The sequence below is a fragment of the Ornithodoros turicata genome, chromosome 5 (genome assembly GCF_037126465.1).
Source record: "Ornithodoros turicata isolate Travis chromosome 5, ASM3712646v1, whole genome shotgun sequence".
In the NCBI taxonomy this organism is placed as follows: Eukaryota; Metazoa; Arthropoda; class Arachnida; order Ixodida; family Argasidae; genus Ornithodoros; species Ornithodoros turicata.
This window is the reverse complement of record NC_088205.1, coordinates 35931328-35948085: the sequence shown is the minus strand read 5'-3', so window position 1 is coordinate 35948085 and position 16758 is coordinate 35931328. Positions and strand designations below refer to the sequence as shown.

The window sequence follows — 16758 nt, the reverse complement described above, 5'->3', positions numbered from 1 at the left end:
TTGTGTGATGTGTGCACTGCAGCTTCTACTTATATTTTAAAATTTAAATGTAAGCGATAAACAAATCGATGACCGCTGGTGGCAATTAACGTCATATCCTGTTAACTGGAAGCACCGGAAGTGGAGACCGTGAACGCGCGAGCGAAAGTAAAAGGCAAAAGCAGACGAACGGTGAAGTTGGTCAAGTCGTCAAGTTAACAATAGATCCATGATCCATCAGATCCCACTGGGATCTCGCTAGAGAAACCTGCCCTGATTCAAAGGAGATAACACACAATCTGAACTCCCCTTTGACCCTGCTATCTAGTAGACGATTGTCATATTCATAAAATCCAGGGGGTGGGGGAATTCATTGGCAGAAAAATAAAAAACTACTACTACTGCAGAGTCAAGTCGTGATCATAATGTGCAATGCCTATGGAAATTAACGACTGAGCGAGATCACTTGAGTGCTGTATTGAAATGCAGCAGCCTCTTGGGCTCAGTCTTCGAGATTTCAAAAGCCGTGTTGCTCGTTTTGCGGAAGAGAGGGGCATAATCAACAAACTTCGTGCGAATCTGCGTTGTGAATTTGTGAAAGCGTTGGAGCTGCTGCCACACCGGGCACAAGACTTCTCGTCTCGGACGTTGTCACATCAGGTAATCAAAGTATAGTCAAGTACGGAATCAGGGTTGGAGAACCTACACTGACATTATTTTTTTTAACCGGATTCTTCCCAAACTTTTCATTCTCACACCACTAATTTGGAAGTGCTCAATTGAGTGCTCACCTTGTTTAGTGCACAATGAAAATAATAGCCAAGTTAGCTAAAATCTATGTGAAGCTAAATGAATTTCAAAGTGAAGGCAATGCAGTATGTACCCAACCATGCAAAAGAACTATTTGTGCTGCCACGACGATTTTTGGAGGCAGTCAGAGGTGACATGCACATTTCTTATGCCAAGAGTTTCAAAACAGCATCATTTTCTGTTGGTATCATACCATACCATACCATGGAGAAATGCACCCCTCAAACTATGTAAATGCAGAACGGAAAATGGTAGAGAACTCCGATTGAACATAACAAAATAACAAGGTTTACTCAGACGTTTCTTCCGTCATGCAACAGACATCATCAGTGCCAAACTGAATGAGAGAGTCCACCACCAGTCACTGTTTGAGGAGATGGGAGTAACAAAAACCATGGCCCTCTTCCCGAACAATACTCCCATCTACTCAAATAGTGACTGGTGATGGAGTCTCTCATTCAGTTTGTCACTGATGATGTCCGTCGCATGACGGACGAAATGTCTGAGTAAACCTTGTTATTTTGTTATGTTAAGTCGGAGTTCTTTACCTTTTTCCGTTATGTCGTCTCCCGGCTTTTGGAGTATTTTTGCAAATGCGGAAATTGTTGCCTAAATATAACATTTCCAGAGGTACATGCAGTATGGTGCCAAATATATTTGGATGTACTTGCGATTAAAATGAGGCGGAAATGGGCTAGTTAGGATGTTTACTACCAGTGCCTAGATGTTCATTCAAGCTCTTGCACCCCCTCACTTTTCACGTGGCCGGGTTGATAAATTTTCAGAGAATTTGCAATACCGCAGTCCATGGATTCCGCCTGTTATTAAAACGACTAAACGTGCTTTCATGGCAGCTCTGGCAGACTTCCAAATGCAGTGTGCTCCTAGTTACAGAAAATTATTATGGTGAGCAATTACTGCCAGGAAATGATTACCATTATAAATGTTAGCATCCAAACACCTAGATGGGCAACCGTAAAAACGTGTACAACGGAAGTGACGTGCAACCATTTACGACCCCAGTCACATTTCTCCGGGGAGTATTCGGCCTTGTTGTCTATTCGAACGTGCAGGGTGTTCATTTTCATCTGTTACAAATTGTTAATTAAAAAAAAAAAGATACAAGAGCTGCATAGATGTCGTTCTTCCAGTCGAGTCGTACCCAGGCCAGGCAGACGTACTCTCAAAGAGAGTATGTAACTACGAGATGCAACTCTTTAATCAGGGGATTTTGGACAAAAGCGAGATAGCACAATTGGAGACAATCCTCGTTGAAGCACTTTTGAAAAATCCTGAAATGTGTGCATGCGCTGAAATATCTATCGCCAAATTGCGCTACGCAAATGAGCCGAAACCACGCCGATTGGGGGTGCAGGTAGGACAGTGCACGTACCATGTCAGGGTGCCACATGCTTTGGAGAAATGGTGGTGATTGGAGTAGATACTCATCCGCTGGTCATATCAGTCACATTGCAGTCCTGATAAACCTCCATCGGCGAAGGCCATGAGCCCTTGTGGTGTGTGGTTTCGGCTTTGGCTCATTTGCATAACGAAATCTGGCAATTGATATGTAACGGCACATGCTCGTGTCAGGATTTTTAAAGAATACAATGGCTTTCAATCCAAAACGAAAGCTAGAGACTAGGGGAAAATAAATAAAAAATAACGCACACAAACACGAGTCTCAAACACAGCCGAGCTTTTAACGCACAATCCGAAGATATATACAGAAACAGTAAGGTCACGGTGGGAGGGGAAGCAACTTTCCCAAAGAAGGTCAGATGGTCAGGGAAACACTGCTCATACAATTCCCACAGATCAGAATAGAAAGGGTTTCCCTCAAAAGCCTCTTATTGTGATCGGGTTCTAAGGCTTTCAACGAGGATTATCTCCCATTCTGCTTTTTTCTTTCGCACAGTGGTGCAGACATTTAGTACAAATCTCAAAAATATGTTCTACCTAAGAAACAGCTTAAGCCTAGTGATGGGTGAAAACAAAAACAAAAAATTGTGTGTCAGAGACTGGTTGCGTATTAAATGCTCACAGATGTCAGTAAGGCAAGGGCATTTCCCCCTGCTAAATTATGCAACACACACTGGCAGTGTCTTTCATTGCGGCACAATGTCCGTTTCTTAAACTCTAATTTCTGCAAACTCCTACTGCCGAGCAATATTCAATGCATAAACTTGGGGTCACAGCACAGAGTATGTGGCAATGCGAAACTCACCTTGGTATTAATCTTAGTGTTCCTCGTCCAGTGGTCTAACCACCTTGCAGCATTATTATTATTTTTTCTTTACAAAGTTTAGCTCTACTCCAAGCATCTTTCGCAGTAAGATTCCAGGTTTTGTTTATGTTGTGTATTCTTACTACAGGTTATCCAGTCGTTGATTGCAGAGTATCTATCCCATCATGGCTTCCACTACACAGTGAGCACCCTCGTTTGCGAAAGCGCTCACCAAACGTGCCTGACGGCGACAGATGTGCGTGCACTGCTCCACCTGGGCAAGTCTCAACTGCCAGCGCTAGAGAGCATCGTGCATGAAAGAATGGGCACTGTTGAGGTACGTACGTTGCTCCTGGTAAGCACCTGTATTTCGTGTCTTCTTTAAATTCTCACATAATTTGGGCAATTCCTTAGCATGTACAAGTGATTGCCAAAGCATAATGTGGTTGTATGAAACATTTACATAGTACATGTGGAAAGATACGAGCCTGACTTAACGCTGAAAGTAAATTGGTGGCTGGGGTGTTAAAAGATCAGTGTCCTACGCACAGTAACATAGTTGCAAATGCCTTTAACACCGTTATTTTGTTTGCGTAAAACGTGTGTCAACTTGACAAATTTTCTAAAATTCTGACAGTGATTGATTTGTGACAGATTGTTTAGAACATACTATACGAGACACCTGTATGGACGCCAGTCAAATACACGTTAGTTCCTCAGCATACCAAGTTAAACTAGTTCCATGTACGACATGGCGTCCTCTACACCCGCATAAATGCTTGTCACAAGTTAGTTCATATTGGTGAGGGTGAAGGCTTGATGAAGTAACCAGTCACCATAATGTTGTAAGGGGAGAATTTTGTGGCTATCTCGAACTGCCCAAGAGAATAAGCATGTAAAGACAGACAGCAGCATTTTTGCTCCCACAAAGAAAGGACGTAAAACTATTTTTTTACTGTGTGGGTACGCAAGGCACCTCGAGACTGCGTGACTCAAGACTGCGTGCAGCAGCAGCAATCTCTCCCAGCTCGTTCAGATCAGCGGAGAACTTTTTATTGGCGCGTAAGGAAGCAAGGTGACTTTCCTGCCAAATACAACTGCAAAAGGAAAAAAGGAAGGCGTTTTGGGTAACTGATGTGGCCTTGCTGACAGGCAGCTAAGATTGAGGGACTTTTCTGACTCTCGCAACATTAAAGTAGCACAGAAGTCGTTTTTAACACCCGGTTTTCTTCCTATGAAACTGTTAAGTAGGCCAGTAAGATGCACCATGAGAAGTAATTCACACCACAGAGTCATAATTATTGCAGAAATTGAATTTAAAGTACGCCGCAAACAGCGACCGTGCGCAATGGCGGTGGAGAGCAGTACCAGCCTGTGATCGGCCTGGGACCTCGCACTGACACTAGAGGGGACACGCTCGCTAGTTGGTCCAGAGAAATGTTGTCTGTTACTCCGCTGTTCGGGGTTCTGAAAAAGCAGTGCTCCTGGCTCGGTCATGATTCGGCCGCCCCTTCTATCCCCAATTCTCCGGGCGAACTGGCAAAACTGGTTTACGGCGGCAAAGGGACAAGGCGCTGACCTCCACTGACCAGCGAACTAGAACGAGTTCCCCCTGTAACGTCATCAGTGATGTGGCATCATACCTTCTCTTCCTCGTTATACCCGGAGTAGAGAGTTAAGGGTGAACGCACGTAGCCATGCTTATCTGAGCTTTTTTTTTTCTGGGAAACAAATTGCACACATCAAAACCTTTCGCGCTATTCGGTAAAATGACACGCACACTTTCATCAGACATCTTAACCTGAAAATTTTTTGGATGGCCCTCTGTGCTCCTTCAAAAGCTTTCAGGATACCCTACCTTCTACCCCACCTGACATATTTCTTTTTCCCTTTTCTGAACACTTCCACACTCCTTTAAGCACAATAATTTCAAGTGCGAGTACAGTTGCACAGTTTTGTTTGTAGCCTTGTAGTTGATGTTGCAATATTTACTAATGCGAGAAGTCTATCAGATGAACCCTTGGCAACACTCGAACAAACAAAAAATTTGAGAACGTTCAAGTACTACTACAGCTTGGAACAAAAGTTTACGGAACACGGCACTAGCGTATTACTTCATGGGAGCGGCCCCCCGCTACCTATCAGAGTGAAATTGAATAAGAAACGGGTGACTGGCCATAGTATCTATCCCTCAGTATGCGTGTCTGCTCCTGTTCGGTGCTAGGGTAGCGGGGAAATGCCCCAGTAGAGAAATGCGACACCCCGGTGCTCCGTAAACTTTTGTCCCAAACTGTACCACCAGCATGAAATGACACTTCTTATATGTAGGGGTTCAGGTTTTCGGGTTATATCGGGTTAATCCCTGTTCTTGCTGATTTGAATTGGGGGCGGGGTAATCAGGTATAATCCTAAAAAGTCAGGCCCAACTTATACGCTATTCCATTTTTATCTGCCCCACAGTAATGACTGAGATTTTTTAGATAAATAAAAGGAAATGTTTTCAGGAGACAGAAGCACTGCATCAGCAACTGGAGAACACGAGGCGGCAGTTGCAAGAAATATGTGAAAAGATGACTCCAGTCGAGTCAAGCAAGTTATGCGAGGAACACAACTTTTCATTTATTGTTTCCACGGATAGTGCAAAATGAGAGGAAATCAGGCACAGGGATCTTGGATATTCTCCTCCTCCAGCAGCAGGTCCTGTTCCTCAGCATCTGCAAGGACAAGTGTGCTAAAGTGGCTACGACAAAGAGACGCTACTTCTCAAGGTGGACACTTTTATTACTGTCTCTTGCTACAAAGCCCTCCACTACCATCTGTTGGATCAGCTCAAGTCCATCTATGTGGAGAAAAGATGATTCTCTTGATCGTCGCCCTCTTGAAAAAGTGCAAAAGTGTGTCTCCCAAGAACTTACTACTCACCCTGCCACGACGACCTAGAAGGAGACGTGTTTCTTATCAGTGTGAGAACAGTGAAAATGCTAACCATATAGAGAATCCTACCAGAGGCTATGAGACATAGACGGCTGCACCTGAAACAGCCAACATGACATCACACTCCTCCCACTTTCTTTCCACATAGATATGCTAAGAAAAAGACAGTCTTGCATACTTACGGACCGAGGGACACTTCAGCGATAACTTTACATTGTTTCTATACATCATGTCATCTTTACATACTTTATGAAGGTCACATAAAAAAAAATACATATTCTGCTTCAATATTTAAGTGGTTCAATTCTGGGGTTGTGTTTACTTGCACTGTTGTGACTAATAGTTATTCCACCTGCATGCTGTAATTATTGTCCATATGTATTATACTTGCTGCATGGCTTCTGGTTTACAAGGATAACGGTATGGTATAAGTACTGTACAGACATGTGTATGCTGGATACAGTCAACCCTTAATTTACGTATTCCCTCGCTTTATGAACAATGCCCCCCTTGTACAAGACATCTCACCTTGTTTTCCCAACTCTGTTTATAAACTCTCAATTTCCAAACAGTGAGCACATGTTTCAAGGTAGAACCTTGAAGAACCAATCCTTTTTTACTTCCATTTACGAACATGGCAAGTACAGTCATCCAAGTGAATAACGTGTCATTAGAGGTTAACAAAGCATATACGTGGAGCACCCCGTGTCCCACATAGGAAAACGTTATTCACTTGTCTACCACAAATCAATCTTTCTGGGGCACGAACCAGCAAGCAAGTGTCACTTCAGAGCTGTACTTTGAAACGGGTGCATATCGAGGGTGTAATACAGTACTTCGTGGACAGGAATGACAAGTTAAGCGTTAGATTACTAATGTTTCTTGTGAGCAATGTTGACACAGGAGAAACAATAGATTTTAAAAAATAAACATAATCCCACATTGCAATGAACAGTCTGTGTCAACACTGCTCCTATCGTTCTAGCGCTTTTGCTCATTCCAAGCGATTTTTCGATAAATGTTAGCTGCTCATATCGAGGGTTCGCTGCATACATAAAAGATGGCAACTATTTTTGGGGGGCTCATCCTAGGGAAATAGGCAAACTAATTTTCAATAAGACTGAGATGGAACACAAATCACTTTACAATGAAAAAATGTTATGTGCTTCTCATAAACCTGTGCAGTCTGTTTTGCAGCAGTCTTCAATTGGTTATGCGATAACGGCGCAATTTTCATTGAGCAGTCGCACAACCTTTAAGCAAGCTGTACATTTATTGATTACAGTATCGTAATCCCACATGCATACATAAAAACAGGCCATTTTCCCTTCTGGAAATATGCTTGTGGATAACTTTGTATTATTAGGGTGATGAACTGGGCAAGTTGGTATCATTCTTGCATGATGTACTAGCACTACTTAACAAGGACAGACAGGAGAGAACACAGGACTAGAGGTGTGCGAATGAGAATATTTGAAGTCTAATCCAATATCAAATTGAATGGGGAAAATAAAAGCCCAATATTTTGTGCCCCCATTTGCGTAAATTTTACAGTATGTGCCATTTGCACTAAAAGTTTGCAATTTGTAGCCCATGGCTTTAGTGCAACTTTTCTGGCACGTGCAACTGTCACAAGAGACACACAATTCCTTCTGTGGAAAACCCCTACTCGTTACTTTTACATGATACTAGTGTTTCTTGCGTTTCAGGTTAGTCTACACTTACTAATTATCTCGATTTCAAAATATGATGTCAGGTAGTGGCATGTTGCACAGATGAGGCTCTAATTGTTTCTGAACATCCACGGGTCACTTGTGAAACGAAAAAATTGGCGTCCGGCCTCAGCTTTGCAATGAATGTCCTTTAGCTTCTTTGCTGGAGTGTGTATATCTCGGCTGGGGAAGTTGCGTTGCTGAAATTTTGAACTTGAGGGATGTCTTTAAGACACCCTTTTTGTACCTGTGCTGCAGGTATTATTCAAGGGTTAACTTTTCAAAGGCAACTTCCCAGACATCAAATCCAAATCCCCCTCCGGCACCGCTAAAGTGCACGCGGAAGAGACGCCGCCCCTACCTCAGGCGAAGTATAGACAATTAGCGTGGGCTAACGTTATCTTAAACTAAACACCGATGTTGGCCCCGCAGCACTGGCAATTTTGTAAAGCAGGCTTCACTTCATGCAAAGAAGTATCAATCAAGTGAAGCCCACTTTCGAGGTTGTGGTGTTCATGTTCGGGGAATAGTAATACTGGATATTTTATTTCAAACCGAATACTTCGAGTGATTAATATTTATTTATTATTTTTCGCAGATAACTGTGGGTCTGTAAAAAAAAAAAGCCGCCGACGCGGCCACAGAATATGTACTACATGCAATAGCTGCGAATCCTTTTATGTGAGACACACACAGGATCGAAAGGACAGCTATTCAATATGATGGGCAGCTTATAACATAATCTCTGTTCACCGTAAAGTATTCGGCACCTGGGAGTGTAAAAGATCCTTCGGCTACAGTATTCATAGTGTGGTACGTTCTCTTCTTTTCAAAGTTGAACATGGACAACACATTGCTTAATGATTTCCTTGACACTGTTTGGTAGTAGCAGAACATTTTGTACTGATATAAATTATGTTTTTTTAATCATGTTGTACAGTTCAAATAGCCCTGCAGTTGTATGACCATACGGAAGGCAGTGAAAAATCCGAAGAGACTTCCTTTTGCAGTACTAGTAATTTATCTAAACTCAAGAGAGGCGCGGTGCTCCATACGGGAAAGCAATAACTAAAGTGAGAGTAGATTAGTGTAGTACAATAATAAAACTACGCTCTTTGTCGTGTGGCCTCCATACCGACACAAATAACCAAATATATGGGAGTGTACCACATTGATTTGCGATGACCAAGTAAGTGTGGAGGTAAAAATCACACCTAGGGTCTTAATCGTCTTAACCAAACAAATAAGCGAGTCTCTATGGGTAAGGTCTTTGCACAATATTACAGACTTCTTTTTTTTCCCTGAAACAGACTGCTTCGATTTTCTAAGCATTGATTTTCAGACAGTTATGTTCAGCCCAGAAACTAACCGCACGAAGCACTTGATTTGCGGCTGCGACAACGGAGCCTAGATGGGAACCTCTAAAAAAACAGACTACAGTCGTCTCCATAGATAATGAAGTCAGCCTCGTTAGTTATCAATGGAAAATCATTAATATAAATACAAAACAAAAAATCATGGTCGATCCATCGCTGTGTCTGACGGAAATGCGTTAGCATTAAAATTTGAAAACCCTTTGGGAACTCCCCTTCACAACGTTACACAACCCCTCAACAACCCTTCACACGACACTACACAACGCTAACGCAAGACAAACGAGCCTTTCGGGATTATTCCGATTCAGCTTGGCGGCGCCGTTTCACAGCCGCAGCCTTCTTTCGCCACCGCTGCTTCGCACAGCTTTCATAACCCATGGTGCGCCCACGCAGACATGTCTGAACCTGTTGACCACCACAACTGCACGCTGCTCTGCTGAGTGCCGACGCGCCAGCGTCATGGCCGCATCACGCTCTCCACGCACCCTCTCCTTCTCTCTCCATTCACCTAGCCATGCCGTGGCTACAGATAGACCACACCACGGTTCTTGTGTAGTGAGGATTGTAACGCTAACACATTAAAAAAGGGCCCAACAGACTACCCTGTGGGACACCACACCTAACCTTGCTAAAAGTAGATGAGTAGCCACAGATTACTTTTTGATAGCGGCTATCAAGATACGAAGCAAAGAGCGAGAGCACACTGCCTCGAACCCCGTAACGTGATAATTTTTCTAAAAGAACAGAGTGCAACAAAGAGTCAAAAGCTTTGCTAAAATCAAGAAACACACCTTGCGTTATGAGTTTGTTCGTTATATTTTTTATGATAAGTTCTTTCTGTGCTAAGAGGGCAAGATCCGTCAACCTGTCTTTCCCGAAGCCGAGCTAACACTCTGAAAGGAGGTCCAATTTTTTAAATAAGCTGAGAGGCGACTATGGATAATACGTTCAAAGCCCTTGGAGAGCACAGGAAGGACAGATATTGGGTGGTAATTGACATATTCGACTCGAATTTGAGAACTCCAATATTTGCACACCCCTACATAGCACCTTGTCCTGTTCTCTCTTTATGTCTGTCCTTGTTAACCAGTGCTAGTTCATCATGCAATAACTTTGTATCTGTTGCCACTTTGGCTTGCTATCTTTATTTCTGTTTTCTCGATGTTTTGGGATGGTGCCTCAAAGACACTGTCACCCTGCTATGATCTACATCGTTCCCTATCTTCGGCACCTGTCTGTTGTGCAACAGACCAGTTTTTTTTACTTACCAGATTTTAAAACCAGGTTTTTACTCCCCAATTTTCAAAAGACATAAAACCCCAACACACAGGGCCCTATGCATGCATAGTGCATATGTGCGTGATAGAACACGTGTCTTAGCAGCGAAGGCTATTATTGCAGTACCTGCTTTGCATCAGAGTTTTGAGGTTTTACGTCTTTTGAAAATTGGAGGGTAAAATCAGGGAGTGGTTTTATTTCAGGAGCCGTAAAAGAGGGTAAAATCCGGTGATATCGAGTGAAAAAGTACATTTTCAGGTGAAAAATAAAAAAAGAGCACGTTTCAGATTCACATAAAATGCAGAACAGCTGTTCGTTTCCGGGTTTTTTCGGGTTGTACCCTAAGTGATGATAATGCGAATCGGGGGGTAAAAATGGGTTTTACTGGGTTTTACCCTAAAACACAGGCCCCAATGCATGCACCACACAACTGCAGAACAAAGCATTACCCTGGATGGCACTTGATCCTGACAAGAGCAGGATGACAGTGTCTTTGAGGCACCATATTATAGTGCATGTGTGCGTGATTGAACATGTGTCCTAGCAGTGAAGGCTATTATTGCCGTACCTGCTTTGTATCAGAGTCCTGTGAGAAGTTAAAAGTTTCTCGGGCAGTTACTTTCCAAGCACTGTGCCCCATTATGTAGGTGGGAGCTCGCTAGAACTAGCTGATATTCTGTTGAGACCTAAGGAAATATAATATGTGACACTTCATTTTCAAAATAAAGCCTGCAGACTATTCAAGTGCGTGTCATATATATAGTCTACAGTACTGTATTACAATGTAAAAGCTTTCTGTGTTCTTCCATTAATTATGTTGCCCTAAAATGTATAAGAGTTAAAGATATTTGAGGCAAATGGAGATAATTGTGTACAGACACTGTGACTGAGGGGCTGTATCTTGGTACCGGACCATGCCTAGTCTATGATCAACAGCAAGGTGCAAGCAAGCATGTGTAAGGTTTGCAGCACTTGCTTGAAGAATAATGGGTTAAGCAAAACGAGGACATTGTCAACACCATTTTATCTGTTATTCCTTGCACTAGTGGTTGCTTTTGCCAATCGAAAACAGATTTAGAAACACACTCACCATCGGAGGAGACGTGGTGCTTTGGCTGTGGAACAGAAGCTAAACGCAGCAATGGGATTTGCAGATGGGCACACATCTGGTTGCACACATTTCTGCTATAGCACAGCAAGTCAGCCACCGAGTACACCTGAGTATACAGAACAGTGATCCATGTTTATACAGGGTATCTTTTTTTAGCAGCACAAAATTTTCAAGAATTGAATTAGGACACTTTCAATTTTGTCATTATCTTACCCGATTTGGCACCTATCAGGAATAAGGTTGCTTGTGCAGTCAGGTGGCTAATTAACAGAGATATTTCAATTAACTTTTTAATTAGATGCTTTCAGGGAAATGTGAGATAGCAGAATTGGAGGCAGTCATTATTTGAAGCAGCTCTGTTTCTTTAAAATCCTAAAACGCACGCACACATTGAGATACCCAGTGCCAAGTCTTGCTAAGCAAATGATCCCAAACCGAAAGAAAGTGCATCTGAGCAGTCTGTTCAGTGTTCAGCAGTGTTCATTCCATGTCGGAGGGCCACATGCTTTAGGGCGATGAAACTGATTGGAACAGGCGCTGACCTGCTGGCCAGATAAATCGCTTTGCGGCCCAGATAAGCTCCCATAGGCCAAGGTTGAAACTTTTCCAGTGCTTTTGATGTGTGTGGTTTTAGTTTTCGCTCATTTGCACAGCAGAATTTGGCAACGTATATCTCAATGTGCGTGCGTGTTTCAGGATTTGAAAGAAGCAGTCTCTCTTTAAATAACGACTGCCTCAAATTCTGCTATCTCACATTTCCCTGAAAGCATCTAATTAAAAAGTTAATGCAAATATATATGTTAAGCAGTCATCTTTTACACAAGCAAACTTATTCCCAGGGGTCACCAAGTCGGTTAAGCGAATGACAAAATTGAAAGTGCTCTAATGCATCTTTTTGTTTTGTTTTTTCAGATTTGGTGCAGTTAAAAAAGAAGTACCCTGTATATATTTTATTCTATGCAGCTGTCCTAGATATGAGTGTTGTCCTGAGAGTAATGCACCTTTGCTCATGAACTTGTCAAGTATGAAGATATTTAGTGCAACTCTGTATGTATACTTATACACTGAAATGTGTACTATCCATGTGCACATTCAACATAGCCTCCGACAGGTGCAATGCATTTGCACCACCTTTGCGTCCAAGCATGAAATCTATCTTGGTAAAATTCTGGTAACTGCTGCCGAATCAATGGTTTCAAACTGTCTATAACATCATCGATGTCTTCAAATCTCTGGCCCTTCAGGCCATTGTTTGGATTGGTTCTTTGTCTCTGAATTATAGTCTCGTCACCTGTCACAACATTGTCCAAGAAGGTGTCTTTTTGAAACACACATTGCAACAGATCAAGGACTATAGTCAGTGACAACTTAAATCCTACAATTGGGACCGCCCTCTCCATGGAAGGCTCCTGCGATTGGCTACCAGCCTTTGCACGGCGCAAACGCTTTGCGATGTAGTGCCGGCCTCCCGTCGCTCTCTCTCTCCCCCAGTCTCAACTTGGCCGCGCCACACTGCATTCACGCGCGCGATTCTTGTGTGGGGGCGGGGTCAAGTGTATGACTTGTGTTGTCACTGACTATACACCATCACTTCCTCTGCACTAAGACGAGCCACAACCCACCATTTCACAGATTTCCCCGATGGTCACTCGTCAATTACCGCAAACGATGTCGTCAACCTGTTGTGTGTGTCCCTGCTTTATAGCGTTTGTGGTCCTCCCACTTCTTGGCTGGTCTTCAATTTCAGTCAGACTTCTTTTCACTTTACTTAGAGGTCAAGGGACCTTTTTCACATGAATGGCGTATCCTAGCGGCTCTCCAGCGAACCATGCTCGGCGCTCGTCACAAAGGACCAATATCGGTCCGGAGTGGGATTGAAGAGCTCATGCCGTTCGTAAAATCTCCCCACTGGTCCCTACTTCTGTCGTTCCCATACTGCGCCATCTAGTGAAGACCGGAGCATCAAGGTCATGCGCATAGGCCGTTGTGAAAAAGGTCCATTGTTGCACCTCCATATGCTTCTTTTAGCCGTCTATGGTCCTCTGCGGCATTGCAGCCCTCTTTGAACAGAAACTCGATGACAGCCCTTTGCTTCAGACATATATCTATGGCTATTCGGGGTCAATCCGTAAGGAAATTGGAGAATTAGTAGGACAATCATAGGAGTTTATTATATAAGTTTTCATTAAAATCCATCGATAAACAACGGAGTACTAGCCAAAGGTGCATTACTTTCAGGACAACACTTATAGATATTGATTTCAATCCAAGCAATACTATCTTGTAAAGTGTGTCGTAGCTTGTAAAGTGATGCTCTATAAGCTCTTAATTACCACCGCACTGGAACAATTGATTGATTGATTGATTATGTGTTTAATGGCACAAAGGCAACAAAGGCCATAGAGCGCCAAAACTATGGTGAGTGTGGAACAAGCACTGGAACAAGCAAACCAAAATTTCATTGGCAGTGCTAATGGTGCACGAACAACATATTCAATATCCCCTAGTGAGAGCATTATTGCTGCTATATTCTTTGCAGGTATATCTAATTCTTTACTTATTACATGTCTCTGCACTTGAAAACTACTACCACCAGAAGAAACCCTCGTGATATGGCACAGACGCAGGCAAGTTGGTGGATTAACTTCACAATGTGTGACAAAAAAGATGACCTCCATAGTGCAAAGCCTGAGTATGGGCACAAACAGAAGGCTGCCTCTAACACAAGACACAAACCAGCACAAATTTAATTTGTGTTGGTGTTGCTCTCCCATGGAGTTTGTTAACCAGCTGGCTGGTATACACTATACTGCCACCCTGATGATATGATTTCCAGAGGAACACAGAAAAAAATCATATTGTAACGGAAGAGCATGTCACGTCAAATGCTAAGAAAGAGTTTAGACATAGAGCTATATTAGTGCCCCTCTAAAATTGCTCATCCTGTAAGCTCCATTGAAGAACTAGCTCGAGGGTGGCTATGTGTAGCATGCTGTAGAAGTTTCTGGGTCAGTGTTGTTCCCGTTTCTGCGGGATCTTAACATATTTACGATAAATAAATAAACAAATAAGTTATTAGGTTGTTTATGAAATTCCTTCAGCAAATATTGCCTATCAGATATTCTATATATTATGCTGTGTGAAGGTCACAAGGAGGAGGGGAGGGGGGAGATACAGCAGGAGTCCCAGAACTTCAGAAAGCCAGGTAGGAAGAGCTGAAAGAATTCTCACTGCAGAATTTCTAATAGAATTCTTCCAGTTCACGCTATGTCACTTCCCTTTTCAGTTACAATTTTTCTGCAGAGCTGTCAAGTGTAGGATATTTACCCAACACAATAAATTAACAGTCATCATATGTGCATAGCTGAAAATACACGAGACATAGGTAAATTCTATGCCTAAATTTTTTTTCCAGCCCTTGTGCAATCTTTAGAGAGTGCTTCGGAGGGAGCTCCACATTTAATTTGTACTTTTCTATTTGACTTAAGTTCAGATTGAAACCAGATCAATCCAATTCAGCAAAGCTCTCAAATTTGAGCTGACTGACATTGGCTCAAAACTTGGCTTTCATTGAGCACACAACATAAATTTTCTGTAAATTAAAAGTGGCTCGATTACAGCTTACCACAATGGAAAGTTTAGTAGTAATGAGGCAGTCAGTACGTTGTAGAGAATAACCTTGTGCCCACACGAGTGGATTTCACGACTCAAAGCATTTCAAAAGATGAAATGGTGTGTTCTCTGTTCATGTGGGAGTGGGATGTCGTTCTCATTGTTTCCCTTACCCCAAATTTTACTGTACCAGCCATTAACAGTCCTGTCTCTAGGTTGAACGAGATAATAATAATAATTTGGGGCTTTACATCGCGAGACAACTGTGATCATGAGTGAGGGTTCCCATCTGAGGGTTCTTTAACGTGTGCCAAAATATCGACACACGGCACACCACATTTAACGTCCCTCGCGGAAGACGTCGTGTCTGAGCAACTTGTACCCTTCCACCAAGTTGCCACCATCCTCGGCCGGGTATTGGGCCTGCGGTATTGGGATCAGCAGGTGGACACGCTACCGACTGAGCCACTGAGGCCGGCTAGGTTGCACAAGAGTATCTTGATACAATGAACACAATATGTGCACATCAACGCGAATGAAACAGTGAAATTGATGTCTGAAGTTACAGGAAGCCGAAATGTAACTCTCCCACGTTTCACAAATTTCAGTCCTTGTGAATCAATTTCCCTTCCCTGTGAATGTGCGTGTGTGGGGGGAGTGCCATGTGCCTGGACGTCAGACAGCAGGTCTCGGGAGCTATGTTGGGAGATCAAATGGGAGCCGGTGGTATGTATGGTGGTATGTATGTTTTATTACTTTCCCAGGCCATCACTCTAGCTACGAAGGGTCTTACGCTCATGCAGCATACTGTCAATCCCACTTGTACATGCAGCTCTTGCTGTGCATCACTCTAAATACTAGGGGCAAAGATACTATGTGGATTACTCCATGCTTACCAGGCAAATCCACAAGACGATGTACTCATTGAAGGTAGTGCTGAAGTACTGGTTGAGGAAAAGCATTCCAGGCCCAACAAGGACAGAGTCCATGTACTCCATCTGGCTCTTGCTCATGTGAGCCACCACTAGCCGATTGGTCACCTTGGCAGCCACCATGCCAAAAGCCACTATGTACAGGCATGGGTGGTTCTCGTAGACGTGCATTGTAGACTTCTGGTAGATTATGAATGCTGGCAGCACCACCAGGGCTATGGGGATACAGGGCGACAGCACACTTGTGCCCTGTGCATACACCACAGCTTGGGCTAACCCTCACCAAAAGTTCACTAGAGCCCCTCGTTTTTTATTCAGATTGTTCCAAATCAATACGCAGCAATGCATATTGAATTCTGGCAGTTCTCCTGCTCACCAGATAAATATACTAAGAATTTCAAATAGTTCATCAGATTCATAAAAAGGTAGCGTGCATGAGAAGTCGAACATGGAACAACAATGTCTAGAGCTGTCAGCTGATATGCTTTCCTGTGCATTGCTGAAATAATATGCAACAGATATCTAGAAACTATCCAGATCAAATATTAGATAATTTTAATCGACCAATGGTGGGTCTGACCTGGGACTGTTATTTGCAAGTACTCATAAGTGTTTGCATAGACTACCATAATTGCACTTTACAGGTATAAACATAGCGCCAAGCGAAATTGAAAGCGTGTGCTTCTAACACTGGGGTCATTCCATGCCAAACGTCCCAGAGGTGACACTCGACCCTCGTCGACTTTGTTATAAAAATTCATACTGATTCATTGCTTGGGGAAAACCA

At 42.9% G+C, this 16758-nt stretch overlaps 2 protein-coding genes across 13 annotated transcripts in view; one reads left to right on the top strand and one right to left on the bottom strand.

Annotated features, from left to right (window-relative positions):
* Nucleotides 1-7481, top strand: LOC135394357 (uncharacterized). Its single transcript, XM_064625072.1, has 3 exons — nt 1-639; nt 3165-3353; nt 5521-7481. The coding sequence occupies exons 1-3, from the start codon at nt 463-465 to the stop codon at nt 5662-5664; spliced, it is 510 nt and encodes a 169-aa protein (XP_064481142.1). The 5' UTR covers nt 1-462; the 3' UTR covers nt 5665-7481.
* LOC135394356 (cholinephosphotransferase 1-like) overlaps nt 5597-16758 on the bottom strand; it is a 32426-nt gene continuing 21264 nt past the window's right edge. For 5 of the 12 annotated variants that reach the window (XM_064625070.1, XM_064625060.1, XM_064625069.1 and 2 more), the window contains 4 exons: nt 15936-16220; nt 11407-11533; nt 5939-5952; nt 5597-5730 (listed from right to left, as the gene is read on the bottom strand). In XM_064625070.1, coding sequence (XP_064481140.1) covers nt 5632-5730; nt 5939-5952; nt 11407-11533; nt 15936-16220 — 525 coding nt within the window. In that variant the 3' untranslated portion in view covers nt 5597-5631. Of the gene's footprint in view, nt 6049-10884; nt 11003-11406; nt 11534-15935; nt 16221-16758 lie in introns of all 12 variants that reach the window. The other 7 variants (XM_064625066.1, XM_064625067.1, XR_010422855.1 and 4 more) reach the window with 7 other exon arrangements.